This window comes from Cervus elaphus, chromosome 33 (genome assembly GCF_910594005.1).
Source record: "Cervus elaphus chromosome 33, mCerEla1.1, whole genome shotgun sequence".
NCBI lineage: Eukaryota > Metazoa > Chordata > Mammalia > Artiodactyla > Cervidae > Cervus > Cervus elaphus.
In genome coordinates this window covers 77,094,388-77,113,265 of record NC_057847.1, presented here as the reverse complement: position 1 = coordinate 77,113,265, position 18,878 = coordinate 77,094,388, and the positions used below count along the sequence as shown (strand labels likewise).

Here is an 18,878-nt window from a genome sequence, read left to right as displayed (position 1 = left end):
ATAAGGCTTAAAAAAAAAAAAAAAAAAAGACTGAAAGGGAAAATAAGCAAATGATAAACCATAAGCCAGGCAAACACTAAAGCAAAACTGAATTAGCTATATTAATAACAGACAAACTAGATTAAAGCACAGAGACATTAAAATTAAAAAAATATTACTTCAGTGTGAAAAAAATGTTCATCAAGAAGACACACAAATTTCAATCTTGCTTACACCTGATAAAAGTCATCATTTCATAAAAAATGAAAACTGACAGAACTCCCTGTAGAAAAAAATAAAAAAGAGTATCCATTATTGTCGTAGGACAATCTTTTGAATTTTTGGCGAATTAGGAAAGAGATTAAGGATTTATAGAATTAAATAATTGGGTTGTAAATCCTTAATTTCTTTAAGTGAAATTTACATGAATTTAACTAAAAGAATTGCATAAACATTATAAATTGATTAGAAATTAAGTAAAAAATAATTATTTCAGTGAATTGCTATGTTTATTTACATTACTCAAGATTCTGTAAAGTAGATGTAAATACCGGTTTCCAGTCCCTCCACACAAGCATTCCTGTCTCCACAGGACTCTTGGTCCTACACGTTGGATATTATCTAGATCGTGTTGCTTTTCCCTGAAGAAAGTTATTTATTATTTATTTTATCAAGGACAGAAAGACATGGACTAGAACAGCAAACCTGTGACTTTGCCCAAGGTGAGGGACCTGATGGCCCTGAATTCGACTTCTGGGGAGAAGTTATAACTGAGTCGGAGTTGCTGATCCATCTGCAAGAAAACAGAAAACAGAAGCGGCATCAGCAGAGGTCCTCACATCCAAGGCATAAAACACTCCTGTCTGAAAATAGCTGGAAAACACAGGCAGGGCAGACACCTCTCTGGGATGTTTCTCCCTGGAGAAATGAGAAATGTCTCACTAATTCTTCCACAATGCACATAAAATACCCCTTTCTTTCTTTATTGGTGAAATAAAGGCTTTCACACAAGTCTTCTCCCTGGGAAATTCTGTACAGCTTTTGACAGGTATTTATCTCCCCACTGAGATTTTCTCACCAAATTCTTTGTTGCAAAGAAGCAAACAAATGAAGCCTTTTAGGAAGGACCCTGCAGGATTAACAAGAAAAGGAAAGCAGGTTTTCTTTTCCATCTCTCCCTCCTCCCCTTTTTGTCCTTAAAACCTTCACGGCTTCCTTTGCTCCAGTTGACCTGGCCTCAATCAGGGGTGCCCTAGGGGATTTTCCCGAGCGAATATGTTTCAGTTTGACAAAAGGTTTGAGTCTGGGAAGGGGAGACCAGTTGAACAGCTGCCACCAGCATGAACAGCTGATAGTTCCATTTTGCAGGTGAATAAAAGCCACCAGGGGGATTCTTTGGAGCTTTATTTCTAAGATCATCCTTTAGGGAACCTTCCTTTCCACACAGGTTAATTTCAGTTCCGCCTCTTTGTTCTCTGCCTTTCAAGGCATGGTACCCCATCCATCCCTAGGTTTTTCTGTCTAGTCAAAGCCTACCAATTTTTCCAGGCTCTATCACAGTCCATCTGTAGGAAGAGAAGACTAAAACCCCTTCAGCTGTGTGCTGGTCCCCGGTCTGCCCTTGGGGAGCAGCTGATTGGGAGCCTGGTGTTCCCAGCTCCCACTGCTGGGCCCTCCTTCTGCACCCACTGCGGCTCAGACAGACCCTCCTACAGGAACCTCCGGGTCCTGCGATGGTTTCTGCTGTGAAGGCTTTATTCCTTTTTCATTCATGGAATTATGCTTTAATAAAACTTGTTGTTTATTGAACACTTGGTGTGTATGAGACATCATACTAAAGTATCCTTCAAAATGCAGTCTTCCCTAGAATACTGTGAAATAGACATTATCATCCCTGTAGGACAGATGGTGGAAGTGATGTCACAGAGATCACACACTCGGCCAATGCCACACAGCATTACGTAGCAGGGACTCCCTGTCACATGGCCTGCCAACCACACAGTATGGCATTTACTTTACTTCTCCATGCCTCTCTAGATGTTTGAGCAGCTGGTAGACAATCACTGTATGTTCTTATTTCTGAATTTCTACAAAATCCATTCAATGACCATTTGAGTATCTACTCTGTGCCAGACACTTTTCTAAGTGTTCCCATGCTCCCAGAGTCCACCTCCTCTAAGAAGCTCTCCTTGAAGCCTTAGTTAGATCAATTGATCCTGTTCTCTGTTCTCATGGTGCCTTCCCCTCCCCCCCACCTCTAACCTTGCATTTAAGATGCTGTATCATAATGACAGCAAGGAGATCAAACCATCCAATTCTAGAGGAAATAAACCCTGAACATGCATTGGAAGGACTGATGCTGAAGCTCCGATACTTTGGCCACACGAAGAGCTGACTCATTGGAAAAGACCCTGATGCTGGGAAAGATTGAGGGCAAGAGGAGAAGGGGATGACAGGGGAAGATTTCATTAGATGGTATCATTAATTCAGTGGATACTAGTATGAGCAAACTCCAGAAGGTGAAGGACAGGAAGCCTGGTATGCTGCAACATGTGGGGCTACAAAGAATTGGACAGGATTTAATGAGTGAACGACGACTGTAATGATCTGCATGCTCTCCCCATCTCACTTTTCTCCACTAAACTATCGGCTCTTTGAAGATGTGGACAGTTTATTGATACATGCTTTCTATATGGCCTATTACAGTAACTGGAAAAGTAACTGCTAACAGATGTTTGCTGAATGAATAAACAGGCATCCTGTGTTGATTCTCTTCCCATCCTGTGGGCTATGGAGCACCCAGTACATCACCGGGATGCCTCTGGCTGCCCTGGTGGCCTCTACACCTTGGATGCAGCACAGAGTTTTCATACCCGTGGTCCCCATCTGGAACCTTTTTAATGCTCAGATTCAGTCCTTGCCCTGAAGGAGTCTCCTCCCCGCCTTATCTCAGAAGTCCCGCCTGTTCTCTGAAACCATCCCTGCCAGCAGCGGCAGGGCTCCTCCTCTCAAGCTTTGTTACTCAGGTTGAAGAGGAGGCTAAAGTGACTGAATTTCCTGCTGAGAGGAGAGCAGGATTCTTAGAGCCAAAGGCTGAGCTGAGATTCCTTTAGCTTCTGGCTCTAACCTCTTCCCCAGGCCCCCAAAGATCAAGCGATTCCCTCAACACTGTCACATCCTGTAGAAGACCTGATTGTTCCAGTACAGGAGTCATTCCTGACATGCTGTTCTCCTTCATGGGAACTTACCTGGTCCTTCCCACTTTAATCAGATGACAAACAAGGGTGAGAAGGAGGTGAATGACAATCAATTGTTTTATTTTGGTTCAGTTCAGTTCAATCGCTCAGTTATGCCCAACTCTGTGACCTCATGAACTGCAGCATGCCAGGCTACTCTGTCCATCACCAACTCCCAGAGTTTACCCAAACCCATGTCCATAGAGTCAGTGATGCCACCCAACCATCTCATCCTCTGTCGCCCCTGTCCTCAATCTTTCCTAGCATCAGGGTCTTTTCCAATGAGTCAGCTCTTTGCATCAGGTGGCCAAAGTATTGGAGCTTCAGCCTCAGCATCAGTCCTTCCAATGAACACCCGGGACTGATTTCCTTTAGGATGGACTGGTTGGATCCCCTTGCAGTCCAAGGGACTCTCAAGAGTCTTCTCCAACACCACAGTTCAAAAGTATCAATTCTTCAATGCTCAGCTTTCTTTACAGTCCAACTCTCACATCCATACATGACCACTGGAAAAACCATAGCCTTGACGAGACGGACCTTTGTTGACAAAGTAATGTCTCTGCTTTTTAATATGCCATCTAGGTTGGTCATAACTTTCCTTCCAAGGAGTAAGTGTCTTTCAATTTCAAGGCTGCCATCACCATCTGCAGTGATTTTGGAGCCCAGAAAAATAAAGTCAGCCACTGTTTCCACTGTTTTTCCCTCTATTTGCCATGAAGTGATGGGACCAGATGCCATGATCTTACTTTTCTGAATGTTGAACTTTAAGCCAACTTTTTCACTCTCTTCTTTCACTTTCATCAAGAGGCTCTTTAGTTCTTCTTCACTTTTTGCCATAAAGGTGGTGTCATCTGCATATCTGAGGTTATTGATATTTCTCCCAGCAATCTTGATTCCAGCTTGTGCTTCCTCCAGGCCAGCGTTTCTCAGGATGCACTTGTTTAAGTATTAGTAGAGGTATAGAGACAAAGGTACAATGACTCAAAGAAGGCTTGGGATACTTTGGGAAAGGATTCCAGTCCTTAAGTGGAATGAGTGCATATGGCAGCACCCTTAGTACTGGTTCAAGTGCTGGGTTACCTATTTGAAAATCTTAGCAAATGCACAGAACAAAGGCAAAAGGCGGGGTGGGGTGGGTGGGTAGTTTCCACAAACATTTATTTCTAGGACATCGGCTTTATGATAAGGGCTGGGCAATCATTGAAGTCTTCAGGGAGAAATACATTATTTTGTTATACTTCTTTATGTTCACTCTATGCTTTAGTGTTGCTTTTCTTTATAATTACTCTTAATGAGGCTGTGAGAGAGTGAAGTATCACAATCTTTTAGAGCTTAGGATGCCTAAAATTTGTAATCTGGCCTGGAGAAGGGTTTCCCTGCTGGTAAAGAAGCTTTGTTGATCTTAAAACTGAGGATAGCAGTGGTCTTGTCAAGTCATTAATTGAGATGAAGAGATGAAAAAAGGGGGGAAATTAAACAAAGCTTTTCTTTTGAGTAAGCCCTAGACAACAGGCTTCATGCTCGGCCCTTTAGTTATGTTCTTGCTTTCCTATAATGGTTACCAGAACTGACTGGATTCAGCTGCATCTGTACCCCAGCCCACCCCCATAACATGCAAACTTTTTTTATAGATAAATAGACTGAGCCTCAGAAAGGTGAATAGCCAATCTAAGATCTTATAACATAGGAGATGGAACAGGAACTCACACACAAGTCTGTCCTGAACTAGGGATCCCTCTCTTAACCTAAGGATCTTCAACTCTCAAAGGAAGTCATTAACTCCAAGTTTTCAGAATGGTGGCCCCCTCCATCTTCATAGCTGGTCATTGTGCTGACATTTCAGTAAACTAGTTTAACTTGTTTAATGTCATTAATATATTTTAAATAGAGGCACTGAAGTCCACCGCCACCACCAGGGCATTCATGAGGGCACATGAGCTTTTAAAACAACTGGTCAAATTATAATTCTCAAATCATTACCAGGGCTTCTTACTCCTGGCTGTAGCCCAGTCCCTATGGATTCCTTACAAAGTGACATAGAGCAGAGAGGAGAAGGTTCAACAACTCAAGGTCCCGGGGTGGTAGGAGAATGTATTCTTACCCACTGGAGGCCTCTGGCTGGCTAAGCTTAGTAATAACCATCTACCTTCTCCTTATAAGTGCTCTTATACCTGCTTCTGAATAATGCCTGACACCAGGCATAGCTTATCCTTTTCTGTTTTTGGTAAACTGTTCTCTTTTTTCCTTCACATTGCTTTTGTTTGTTTGGGGGTTTTGTTATTGTTTTAATTTGGCTACCCAGAGCCATATGGAGTTATAGTTCCCTGACCAGGGACTGAACCCATGCCCTTGGCAGTGAAAGCCCAGAGTCCTAACCACTGGAAGCCAGGGAATTCCCTAGGGCTTTTCTGAGTGGGGAGGAAGGAGAAGAAACAGGATGAGGAGGAGTGGGAGCGTCACAGAGACAGCTACGTTGTGTGACTGTTTTAACAAACTGATATAAATTTAAAAAACAAAATAGGTCTCTGCCTCCATTTCTTTCTGCTAATTTTGCACTTTTGAAATGTTACATCTTCCACTGCTTGTGCTTATCATTGACTCTTAATTTGGCTGGTGGGAAATCTAGATGGAGAAGAAGAGGGAATATCCCATTGTTCTCTCACCCCCCTATTTGTGTTTTCATTGGTGGAAAAGACGACAGGAAATAGAAGCAGAGAAAGAGTCATTTATACAAGTGCCCACCCACATGCACCCCGGGGGTCTCACCACAGCCTCATTCAGACATTTTCCAATAAGAAATAATATCTCATCTCTATCCTCGAGTCTGACCTCAATCCAAAGACCTTTACCACTTATTTTAAGAGTCAGTGCTACAGTCTTATAATCACTCAAGGATTGTGATTTGTGTCCTATGTTTGCCAATTATTCCTGAACTTCCACCCAATCAAGAAGATGAACAGTCAGTCTTGACTTGAGTCTTGACTCATCATCCATATCCAGAGGGTCACCCAAGGTTACCAATGTTCCCTCCAGATCTCTCTCAAGTCCTTCTCTCCCTGACTTCCCCACTACACTAGTTGAGGTCCTTATCTTTGCTTCCAGTCTGGTCTCTGTCCCAAATCACATCACTCCCAAATGTGTATTTCCATGGCGAGATCACAGTGAGCCCTGAAAATGGAAATCTACCCATGCTACTTCCCCTGCCTAAAATCCAGTGGTTTCTCTTCCCCTCTCCACAGGTCCAATCTAATCTTCTCCATACAAGCCGAGAAAGAAAGGGCAACCCACTCCAGTGTGCTTGCCTGGAGAATCCCATGGACAGAGGAGCCTGACAGGTTATGGTCCATGGGGTTGCAAAAAAGTCAGAAACAACTGAAGCGACTTAGCACATACAAGCCATGTGGGATTAATTTATTTAGTTCAAAAATATTTATTAAAGGCCTTCTGTATGTGAGGCACTGCTTGACAAACTGGGGGTCCCATGGGAATGTAAACAAACAAGAATCCCTGTCTTCATGAAGCTTACATTCTAGAGGAGGGAGAAGGGACTTATCTATTAAATACATAGATAAGTTGTATTGATTGCTAGAAGCATTTAAGTGGTTTAGGATTGAAGTCAAGGAGCTGGGTTGCTATATTACATAAGGTGACTGGAGGTGGGGTCCCTGAGTCAAGTTTTGAGTGGTGTTCCAAGGGAGTACAAGTAACAGGCAGCGATGAAGATACATGAACACCTGGATCCCAGGCAAAGTGGACTCTAGTGTATTCAAGAGCTCTGGGAGGGCAAGGAGGCGCCCAGGAGGCCTGAGCAGAGTTGAGAGGGATCCGGAACAGGTGAGCGTGTGTGTACCTGTGTGTCTTTGTCAGTTAGGAACCTGCGGACAGGGCAGGCTGTCTATAAATTACACTCGTTTTTGACTGAGTGGAGCGTCCGTGATCCTCACAGCCCCTCCTTGTTCAGGGTGAGCTGAACGGATGCCCAGACGAGGTCGGTGCCCTCCTCCATGCTCTAGCATCACCTGTGCACACTTCTCCCACAGCCCTTGCTGGTCCCTTGTGATTTCTTCCTTGCTTGTCTTCCTCATTCTTCTACAGTTAGAGGTTGTCACAGCTGAACATGCAGCAGCATCACCTGCTGCCCCCTTCCTGAGAAAAGGCTTCAGATTAAGTAGATCTGACCTAGGACCCAAGAATTAGCATTTCTTACAAGGTCCCAAGAGATGCTGATGGAAAGCAGGCTGTGCCCTGAGGACCACTATTCTAGTTCTCCAAAGGCTGGGGCTGAGTGTGATTAGTATACATCCCCAGAACTCAGCTGCTCACTTGGCTTGGGGGCAAAATTCAGAAAACTTGTATTGAGCACCCAAGGTACATTTGCCGGAATGAGAAGAAGGGAAGTAAGGTACCTGAATGGTAAGCCCTCTGCCCTCTCTGTTAATCTTCAAGTGATGCAGTCTTCTGTTGGCAAAGTTCTCTGTATTGACGGTGAATACATGGGTTTCTTCCTTGTTTAGCTGGTAGCGAACTTGTAAGCTTCCTTGAAAGAAAAACATTAGAAATTAGAATTAAAAGTAGACCGATATAATGTAAAAAATGATCAGATTGCTTTTTAATTGATCATGGCTGTTTTCTAGTGACCTAGGCCATAATCCTTTCATCATTCACATTTTTAAAAGGTACTATATATGTCATGACTACAGCATCCCAGTCCATATTAAAACTCCTGAGTATAGATGAAATATGCATGTGTGTATGTGTGTGTGTGTCTGTGTGTGTGTGAGTGTGTGTTATCAGAAACCAAAATAATTTGATTGCGAAGATTTTAATAAGATTGTCCACACCCTCTTCAGTTTCTACCACTTCCTAGAACTCCTTTTCTTCCTAATTGCCTTCGTGGAATTTCAGAATATGTAATGTGAAATAAGATTGTAATCTAAGGCAGAGTAGGTGAGAGCAATCTGGAGCAGTGAGGTCATTACCCAAAAGGGTCAGCCAACAGAAGAAGCTCCCTACAGTTAGTCCTGATTCCTCCTCTACCTTTGGTTCTGATTATCATAGATTTTCACTTGGGGGCTTATTTTCTCATTTAAAAATTAATAATAGCTCCCTGAGAGTGAAAGTCGCCCAGTCCTGTCTGACTCTTTGTGACCTTATAGACTGTGGCCTGCCAGACTCCTCTGTCCATGGGATTCTCCCTGCAAGAATACTGGAGTGGGTAGCCATTCCCTCTCAGGGATCAAACTCGGGTCTCCTACATTGCAAGCATATTATTTACCAGCTGAGATACCAGGGAAGCCAAAGAGGACTGAGGTGACTATATGAAGTGAAATGTGAGTCACTCAGTCATGTCCAACTCTTTGCGACCCCATGGACTGCAGTCCTACAGGCTCCACTGTGCAAGGAATTCTCCAGGCAAGAATACTGGAGTGGGTTGCCATTCCCTTCCCCAGGGGATCTTCCTGACCCAGGAATCGAACCTGTATCTCCTGCATTGCATGCAGATTCTTTACCTTCTGAGCCACCAGGCACCATGTAGGAAGCCCTAATAGCTCCCTAGAAATAGCATATTTGGTGCTGAGAGGCGCCTTCACCTGGGGCAAGGGGCTGGCCTGTGGTAGGGAAAGGGACCCCCTTATAAACTAGTGGGCTGTTCCCTAGCTAGCTGTTTCTAAGAACTTGGGTTTTTAATACTATTTAATGCAATGTAATATATAATATATAAATATGTTCCTACTATATAATGCATAAATTTTCTATATATTATATAAATATATATATAACATATAAATTTTACATAATATATAATATAATATAATATATAATTCAATCCAATCAAGTAAACCAGCATGTGGTGTTTATGTGTCAGGCATGGTAGTAAGGCACACACTCCTTGTAGTTATTTGGGATTCTCACCACCCCACTGAGCGGGTCATTCATACGCACTTTCTGCACACATCTATCTATTTTAGAAATCACTTCCGCTTTACACATCTTCACTAACACTTGCCTAGGAACCATCCATCTGAGACGTTAATCATCTCAACTGGGACCCCGTCAAAGTATTTACTCTGAAGCCTCCCCAACACTCCAATTTAGGTCTAAAACACCTCAACCATTTCTTAGAGCCATGCACGTACTGATCTCACCTTCTTAGGAGGTTTTGATGCAGTCAGTGCCTCCCAAAGCGCCCTAAGAAGATATCCTGAAACCTCTTGCTAACTCGTCTTCACACAACTCCTAGGAGGATAAACTCAATTCAAGACTTTTCAAAAATAAGCTGCAAGGCTGACTTGCAGTCTTACAGGAGGCACTGGGGTGAGATGGAAATGGTTGGGACCAGAAGTCCATTCGTCACCTTCCTCTTAGCATCATGTTCAACTGCCTGGTCAATGAGCAAAGAGACACGTGTCTCCTTCCAGCTCCTCCGGTGTCACGAGGTTACTGACACCTTCTTGGATGGCACTGCCCTGGACCCAAAAAGTTCACTGCTCTTAAGCCCTATTTTACCTAACTTATATGCTTCATCTTTCTGCTTTCATTTTCCTCCTCAGTGTCTCCCATCCCTACCTTTGCTTCCAAAAGTGTTTAACATAATGGTAATCATTGCAAGTGTAGAGGCCCTTAGACAGGGAACTGACTGAGGGAAGATGCTCTGAATCTAATAAATGAAAAAACAAACAAAAAAAGGATTCTCTTTGGCAGCAACCTAAATGTCCATCAACAAAGGAATTGGTAAAGAAGATGTGGTACATATATACAATGGAACTCAGCCACTAAAAAGAATGAAATAAGACCATTTGCGGCAACATAGATGGACCTAGAAATTGTCATGCTGAGTGAAGTCAGAAACAGAAATAACTTATGACATTCTGGTGTATGTGGAATCTAAAAATAAATTATACCAATAAACTTATTTATAAAACAGACTCACAGATTAAGAGAAAGAACTTATGATTCTCAAGGAGGAAGGATGGGGGGAAGGGATAATTAGGGAGTTTGGGATGGACATGTACATACTGCTATATTTAAAATGGATAACCAACAAGGGCCTAGTGTGGAGCACATGAAACTCTGCTCAGTATTATGTGGGAACCTGGCTGGGACGGGAGTTTGGGGGAGAATGGATGGATGTGTATGTATGGCTGAGTCTCTGCCGTTCACCTGAAACTATCACAATAATGTTAATCAGTTTTACTCCAATACAAAATTTAAAAAAAAAATTAAAGGATTGCCTTAGTCAGGTGTTCACTACAATTTATCTAGGGAAATATATCCCCTTTTACATGGTCTCACTTTTTTTTTTTTTCTGTTAGTATTTGTTGACATTGCTACATTATAAATAGCATGCATTTACCTGTGTGTGTGTGTGGATATGGGCTGAAATAAGATGTTCAAAGTATAATAAGGAAATGAAATTGATTTGAGTCTCAGGGCTTTTCCAAATATGCTTCTGGAATAAACATACGTATAATGGAATGACCTTTGATCACCAGCAAGTATGCTGTAAAATTTCATTGCATCTTATTAATATTGGAACATTCTAGCTGTATATGCCCTCACTCTTTTTATGTCTCCAGGCAAAATTCATATCATTATTTTTAGAATTATACAAGTATTATCAATCTCATTTTAAAAATGTTGGAGAGAAATCAATGATCACAAAAAATGTGTTTAAATACAATGATAAAGAATCTAGTTTAAATCAAAGAGGATGTAGACATATTATATTAAACATTCTTGCTACTTTCTGGACAGTCACTATCCCTTGGCTTCTATCATTCTTGAGTTTTTTGCATAAGACTCCTCTTTCATCTAGAACTTTTTTTTTGTTCCTTCCTCCATATGACAGGTGAACGAACAGAGGTGCAGAAAGGTGAATAAATTTTCATCATTTATAGTAAGTGACTGACTCAGATTTAGAAATGAAATTGAGTTAGTTTCTAAAGAGCATGGTTTCCCCATGGAACACAAAGGTCCCACGTATTCATCTCAGCCAAGGATAGGTCTTGCGTTCCAAACTTTCCCATCAGGTTGCTTCCTACTCAAGCTCCAACATGAGGCATTTGGCCACCTCTCCCAGGAAGCCTTCTCTGGCTTTTCTAGGCTGCCCTCTTCGGCTCCTGTGGGGCCTGTGCTGACCTCTGTGCTGCCCGTTTACTTGCCCATGTTTTCCTTCCTTCCTTGCCTCTCTCCCTCCCTTGCTCCCTTCCTTCCTTTCATTCCTTTTTAAACTACACAAACTACTGTCTCAAATTCTGAAGGCTAGAAGCTTGAAATGTTCTCTCAAAGGATCTAGGCTAGGATTCTTCCTTGCTTCTTCTTAGCATTTGGTGGATACCTCCATTCCTTGCCTTGAAGATGCTTTATTCCAATCTCCCTCTTTCCCTCACATGGCTCCTATCTGTGTGCATTAGATGGAATGCCATGAAAAGCTACTCTAATACTGTACAAGGATGATTCTGCTCTTTTTTAGCCACCGATCTACTATTTATATTCTTCTTGACAATCACCTACTTGTGAGAATGTGAAAATTATGGACTAGAAATTCGAAATTTGAAAAATCCAACTATTATCTGGTTCATCATCTTGAGTTGGGCCTCAGGATCAAGATTCTCACACCTCAGTTTCTTCAAGAACAACATTTTGTAGTTTGCTTGTTCCCACTTAGCTGGTTTTCCTACGCTAATCCGTCTTCCATACTGTCGTTAGTGTGACGACTCTAACACAGGCTCACTTGGCCATGTGGTTCTACTCCAAGATTAATTTTACAGGATACATTCCAAGTGTGCAGCCTGACATGCAAAGCCTTCTTCTTACCTTTTCAACTTTATCAACACATACTTTCCATAACTGAATCATATCTGAACTAACAGAATGCCTCCAAATAATGCTCCTTCCTGATTTTGTGCATTTTATTTCTTCATCTGAAACTGCCCCTGCCTTCTTACCTGTATGCCAACCCCTTCTCATTTATTAAGACTCAACTCATATGACCCAGGTCTCCACTTTCCTTCAAGACAGGTATGAGCTTTCCTTCTTGTATTCTCACTGTGCTCATTTTTGGTAACATTCTCACTGTATCAAGCTTCACTTGTCTTTCCCATGAATTTAAGCTTCTCCCGGAAGAATAGATGCTTATTCATCTTTGTGTCTACAGACAAGAGCACAGAGCCTGCTATCTTAAGTCACCAGAAGACATTTGTTGAAAAAAATAGGCACTCTGTAGAATGTTATTATCACTTCGTCAAAATTATAAACTAGCAGTTATTCAATGTCTACTCTGCATCAGACACAAAATTAACAAATAGTTATAATGTTACAGTTATGTTTTTAGGGGATTTGTTATATAGCTAAAGGGGACAAAATCAAGGTCATACTTTCCTGCTTATATGCCAACCATGCATTAGAACTTGAATTTGGTACTAAAGACTTTTTTCCCCAAAACTTCTCAGATTAGAGAGAGCAAAATTTCAGTGAGGTAAAATCTCTGCAAATAAATAGTAATGATAAAAGCAATTATTATGAAATTCATAGTGAAATGATTCAAACTCAGGAGGACAGAACATCAATGTGTATATTCCTTCCACTGTATCATGTTGCCTTCAAAGACATGTTTGCTCAAGTAGACAAGTGAGTTGATGAATAGACAGATGTATGGTTGGGTGAAGGGAAAAGGGGGTGATTATTTACAGACAATAGAGATACACGTTTTGTGAATTCCAATAATGAGCAGTTATAAGAACTGAGGTAATGACAAAGAGTCTTCACAGAAAGAGATTTGTTGAAGAAGGTAGAACTGAATTAGGCAAAAAGAAAAAGAACAGTACTATGCTTACGCAGCTATAGAGATACAAGCAGAGCAATGTGACTGATCTTTACCATGATTTGAATAGAACCAACCAGTGGCCAATATGGCTGATAAGGATCTTGATAGACAGTCGCCCAACTGATCTTCTCATTTTGAAATAGAAACACTAAGACTCTCAAATACAAGTATAGCTTGGAAGAGGGTGGTAACAAAGAGAAAGTCACGAGGAGAAGCCTTGTACTAGAAGGGCAAGGGGTTTGAACTTCTTGTAAAGAAGGATCCTGCAAGGCGCTAAACACATGCCTGACTGGGCTGACCTACACAAAGTGATGGCTTAAGAAGACTGGCCTGGGTACCCATGACCACGTCAGACCTAAAAGGGAAGATGGAGGGCCTCCTGGTGGCTCAGTGGTAAAAAGCCCACCTGCCAATGCAGGAGACTCGGGTTTGATCTCTCACGCGGGAGGATCCCACGTGCTGCGGAGCAGCTAAGCCCATCCACCACCACTACTGAGCCAGTGCTCTAGGGCCTGGGAGCTGAAACCACTGAAGCTTGCATGCCTAGAGCCTGTGCCCCACAGAGAGAGAAGCCCCAGCAGTGAGACGCCTGCACACCACATCTGGAGAGTAGCCCCCAGGAGCCACAGCTAGGGAACAAAGACGCACACAGCCAAAAGTAAATAAATTAATAAAGATAGAAGAGACGATGAAACCACCAGTTCTCACAAACATCAAAACAAAAACTATTGAAGGTGCTCGACTGCTGATACGGAACAGGAATCCATAGTAACACTGCTGTTAATATCACAGGCCAGTTTCTTGCTTTATCATTTCACTTTGATAGAAGGAGCTCTTCTACACGTTGATTGCTGTCCAAGCCTTAGCATTCCATATCAACTACAGACATATGCACCTTTCTATGCAGCTTTTAGTGTCTACTAACCAGGCCACTCTTACTGATTAGCTTCTCTTTTATCTTCACTGCCCTTCTTAGTGGTAGGTAAGGCAATTATTTCAGTTCAGTTCAGTCACTCAGTTTTGTCTGACTCTTTGTGACCCCACAGACTGCAGCACGCCAGGCCTCCCTGTCCATGACCAACTCCCAGAGCTTACTCAAACTCATGTCCATCGAGTCGGTGGTGCCATCCAACCATCTCATCCTCTGTGGTCCCCTTCCCCTCCTGCCTTCAATCTTTTCCAGCATCAGGGTCTTTTGTAATGAGTCTGTTTCTTTGCATCAGGTGGCCAAATTATTGGAGCTTCAGCTTCAGCATCAGTCCTTCCAATGAATATTCAGGACTGATTTCCTTTAGGATGAACTGGTTGGATCTCCTTGCAGTCCAAGGGACTCTCAAGAGTCTTTTCCAACACCACAGTTCAAAAGCATCAATTCTTTGGCACTCCGCTTTCTTTATAGTCCAACTACTACATTCATACACGGCTACTGTAAAAAAGCTTTGACTAGATGGACCTTTATTGGCAAAGTAATGTCTCTGCTTTTTAATATGCTGTCTAGGTTGGTTATAGCTTTTCTTCCACTGAGAAAGCATCTTTTAATTCCATGGCTGCAGTCACCATCTGCAGTGATTTTGGAGCCAAAAAAAAAAAAAAAAAACCTCTCTCACTGTTTCCATTGTTTCCCCATCTATTTGCCCATGAAGTGATGGGACCAGATGCCATGATGTTAGTTTTCTGAATGTTGAGTTTTAAGCCAGCTTTTTCAGTTTCCTCTTTCACTTTCATAATGAGGCTTTTTAGTTCTTCTTCACTTTCTATCATAAGGGTGGTGTCATCTGCATATCTGAGGTTATTGCTATTTCTCCTGGCAATCTTGATTCCAGCTTGTGTTTCATCCAGCCTGATGGATTTCACATGATGTATTCTGCATATAAGTTAAATAAGCAGGGTGACAATATCCAGTTTTATCATGCTCCTTTCCCAATTTGGAACCAGTCTGTTGTTCTATGTCCAGTTCTAACTGTTGCTTCCTGACCTGCATACGGATTTCTCAGGAGGCAGTTCAGGTGGTCTGGTATTCCCATGTCTTGAAGAATTTTCCAGTTTGTTGTGATCCACACAGTCAAAGGCTATGGCATAGTCAATAAAGCAGAAGTAGATGTTTTTCTGGAACTCTCTTTCTTTTTTAATGATTCAGCAGATGCTTAGAATTTGATCTCTGGTTCCCCTGCCTTTTCTAAATCAATCTTGAACATCTGGAAGTTCATGGTTCATGTACTGTTGAAGCCTGGCTTGGAGAATTTTGAGCATTACTTTGCTAGCGTGTGAGATTAGTGCAATTGTGTAGTAATTTGCACATTCTTTGGCATTTCCTGTCCTTGGGATTGGAATGAAAACTGACCTTTTCCAGTCCTGTGGCCACTGCTGAGTTTTCCAAATTTGCTGGCATTCTGAGTGCAGCACTTTCACAGCATCATCTCTTAGGATTTGAAATAGCTCAACTGGAATTCTATCACCTCCACTAGCTTTGTTTGTAGTGATGCTTCCTAAGGCCCCCTTGACTTCGCATTCCAGAATGTCTGGCTCTAGGAGGCACTTATTTACTTAGTGGTAAATAAGAAGGACTCCTAGGTCAAGGCTCTAGGAGTCCTTTTTTCATTCATTTCCTCTATGAGCTACATATGCTACATATGCCACACATTTAAGTCATCAGCAGCTCTCTGGTCTCTATAAAGTAAACCCTGTGTCTCTGTACCTCTTCCCAGCTCAACCACCATGCCCTCATCGTTCCCTCATCATCTCTCACCAGGACCATTGCAATGCATCTGAGCGCACTTCTCAGATTCGAGTCTTAGCCCTTTTCCCTCACGCTCATCCATTCTTCATTGTGCAGCCAATATAAGCTTTCTGAAATATTTATCTGATGTTGCTAATTAAAATGTTTTAATGATACCCCAGTGCACTTAGAATAAAATCCAAATTCTTTCTCGTAGATCCTATATAACCTTATTTCATTCTACATTTGCCCTCATTCACTAAACTCAAGCTAATGCATGCCCATATTATGCTCCCATAATGTGCCGAGTCCACTCCTGTCTTAGAATCTTTACTTCTGCTTTCTCTTCAACCTGAAATGTTCCTCTTACAGATATTTTCCAGGAATCCTCTCCTCATTCATGGGCTAACTCCATGCAGTGATGACTTCTGTAGCCATGTACTCCTAACTCAATACCTCCATCTAAGAGTGTTTTCCAAACTGCGAGTCATGATTGACTAGTACATCATAGACTGAATAACAGAATTCAGTATCTGTTGTTACTAACTGAACACTCTCTAATTCCAATTACAAGCATTTCACTCTCTGAATACAATATTCTCCCTTCCATTTTCCCTTCATCTAATCCCCAGATTCCCATAATCTTTTTTTTAAATTTGTTTGTTTGTTTAATTGTACTTGATTTACATGTTGTGCTAGTTTTAGGTATACACAATGATTTAGTTCATATATATATACATATATAGATTATATATATGTATTCATTCTTCTTCAGATTCTTTTCCCTTGTATATTACAAGATATTGAGTGTGCTATCCAGTAAGCCCTTTTTGTTTATTTTATATAAAGTAGGATATATATGTTAAACCCAACTCCTAATTTATCCCTCCTGCCTTCCCCTTTGGTAATCATAAGATGGTTTTCTCTGTCTGTGAGTCTATATGTTTTGTAAATAAGTTAATCTGTGTCATATTTTAGCTTCCATATATAAGTTATATCAGATGGTATTTGTCTTTTTCTGTCTTACTTCACTTTTAGTATGATAATCTCTAGGCTTACCCATGTTGCTGCAAATGGCATTATTTCATTCTTTGCTATGGTCGAATAATATTCCATTATAGTATATACCATATATTCTTTATCCATTCATCTGTTGATGGACTCTTAGGTTGCCTCTATGTCTTGGTTATTGTAAACAGTGCCATAATTGAATGCATGTGTCTTTCCAAATCAGAGTTTTCCCCAGATGTATGCCCAGGAATGGAATCACTTGATTATATTGTAACACATTAAAAAAATGGGCAGAAGATCTAAATAGACATCTCTAAATAAGAATACAGATAGCCAATAGGAACATGAAAAAAATTTTAACATCATTAATAATTAGAGAAAATGAAAATCAAAACTACAATGATGTGTCCCTTCACACCAGTCAGAATGGCCATCATCAAAAAATCTATAAATAAACGCTGGAGATGGTGTGGAAAGAGGGGAATCTTCTTGCACTGTTGTTGGACTGTAAATTGGTACAGCCACTCTAGAGAACCGTATGGCGTTTCCTCAAGAAACTAAAAACAGCGCTATCATATATTCCACAGTGCTTGATAGAAGGATTAATCTCACCAACTGCTCAGGGCTCCTCAACCCCTTCAGGTCCTCTCTCCTCTCCTTACCCAACCCAAATTGCTGATCCATAACCGTGACTCTCCCCTCCTATAAACTCTCACCTCCCTTGGCCTACTCTTACTTCATGGAGAAGGTATTTGGTTGGCAGAACAATAATTGCTAAAAATGCCACCCTCACTCTATCTCTCCAAGGTTCAGCTGGCAGAAAAATGTATAAACCCTGCGAACTGCTCATGAGCCGCTTTAAGTTGTCCACGACCAGCTTCACGTGGGGCTTTCTTGTGTTCTCCCAACCTCATCGTATTTCCTAGGTCCACTGACCTACTGGCTCAGAGAGCTACCGAACGGCATTTCATCTTTTCTCAAATCCCCAACTTACCTTCTCCTTCTCCCATCTCAGTTAATAACCTTGACTCCTGCTTCTCAAAGAAAACTGAAGCAATCGGAAGAAAACTCCCAGAAACTCCTGCCACCATATTGACTAACAGATCAATTTCTGAGCCTGTGTGGTTTCCCTACGTTTATAACTTGGATGAATTGTCCATGCTTTTACTTAAATGCATCCCTGCTTCACATTCTCCTGACCTGTTTGAAGACATCACTCAAGCAATATCCCCTTTCTTTACCATTTTTCTTCCTCTCTATGACATCATTCACATTAGCAAATTTTTCCAGATTTCAATGGACTAAAAAGAAACCTCTTCAACTTTCTTAACTTTAGCCATGGCCATATTTCTCTGGTCTCTTCTGTCTTACAAGGAAACCCCTGTAAGGCATCATGTTATACTTTCTGAATCCAATTCTTTTTTTCCATTTGCTCTTAAACTTCCTTTGGTAACATTTTACCCCAGAGACTCTGTGAAAATTTCTATTGCCCAAATCATCAATAACTTTCATGTTGTTAAATCTAATTTTCCATTCAGGATCTCCAATTTATTCTCACCAGCATTTTATCCAATCACTTTCTTCTCTTCTATAAAACTATTTGCTTGGCTTCCGGGACATGACTGTCTCCTAGTCATCTTCCCATTTCACTGGCTCCTCCTCCTCCCTCCCCATTTCTGAGTCCTTATTTCCTCCTTGACTCTTAATGTTGAAGTTTCAAAGTTTAGCCTGTGGACTTCTCTTCTCTATCAATACTCACTGCCTTGATAATTTTGTCCAGCATTATGGTTCCAAATACCATTTTTGTGGTTTCTTATGACTGTTGTAGCACATAGTTCTAGATGCTATAACTTGGACATCTAAGTATCATCAGGTCCATATTTCCACCAAATACTCTAGGGGAATGTCTCTCTTTTGTTTCCTATGAGTTTCTGGCAGCTCTTGGCACACCTTCATGCTTCTTGACTTGTAGCTGCATCATTCCCACAGTTGTCTCTCTTGTTATGTTATGTGGCCTTATTCCCTTGGTGTGTCTGTTTATGTGACTCAGTGTCTCTATATCCTTATCTCCCTCTTCTTATAAGGACATTGGTGATTGGATTTAGGTCCC

General features: G+C 41.4%; 1 protein-coding gene across 2 annotated transcripts in view; it reads right to left on the bottom strand.

Moving 5' to 3' along the window:
• Positions 1–18,878, bottom strand: part of CNTNAP5 (contactin associated protein family member 5) — a 995,558-nt gene that overhangs the window by 61,206 nt on the left and 915,474 nt on the right. For both annotated transcript variants that reach the window (XM_043894748.1, XM_043894749.1), the window contains 2 exons: positions 7,622–7,752; positions 685–772 (listed from right to left, as the gene is read on the bottom strand). In XM_043894748.1, coding sequence (XP_043750683.1) covers positions 685–772; positions 7,622–7,752 — 219 coding nt within the window. The remainder of the gene's footprint in view (positions 1–684; positions 773–7,621; positions 7,753–18,878) is intronic.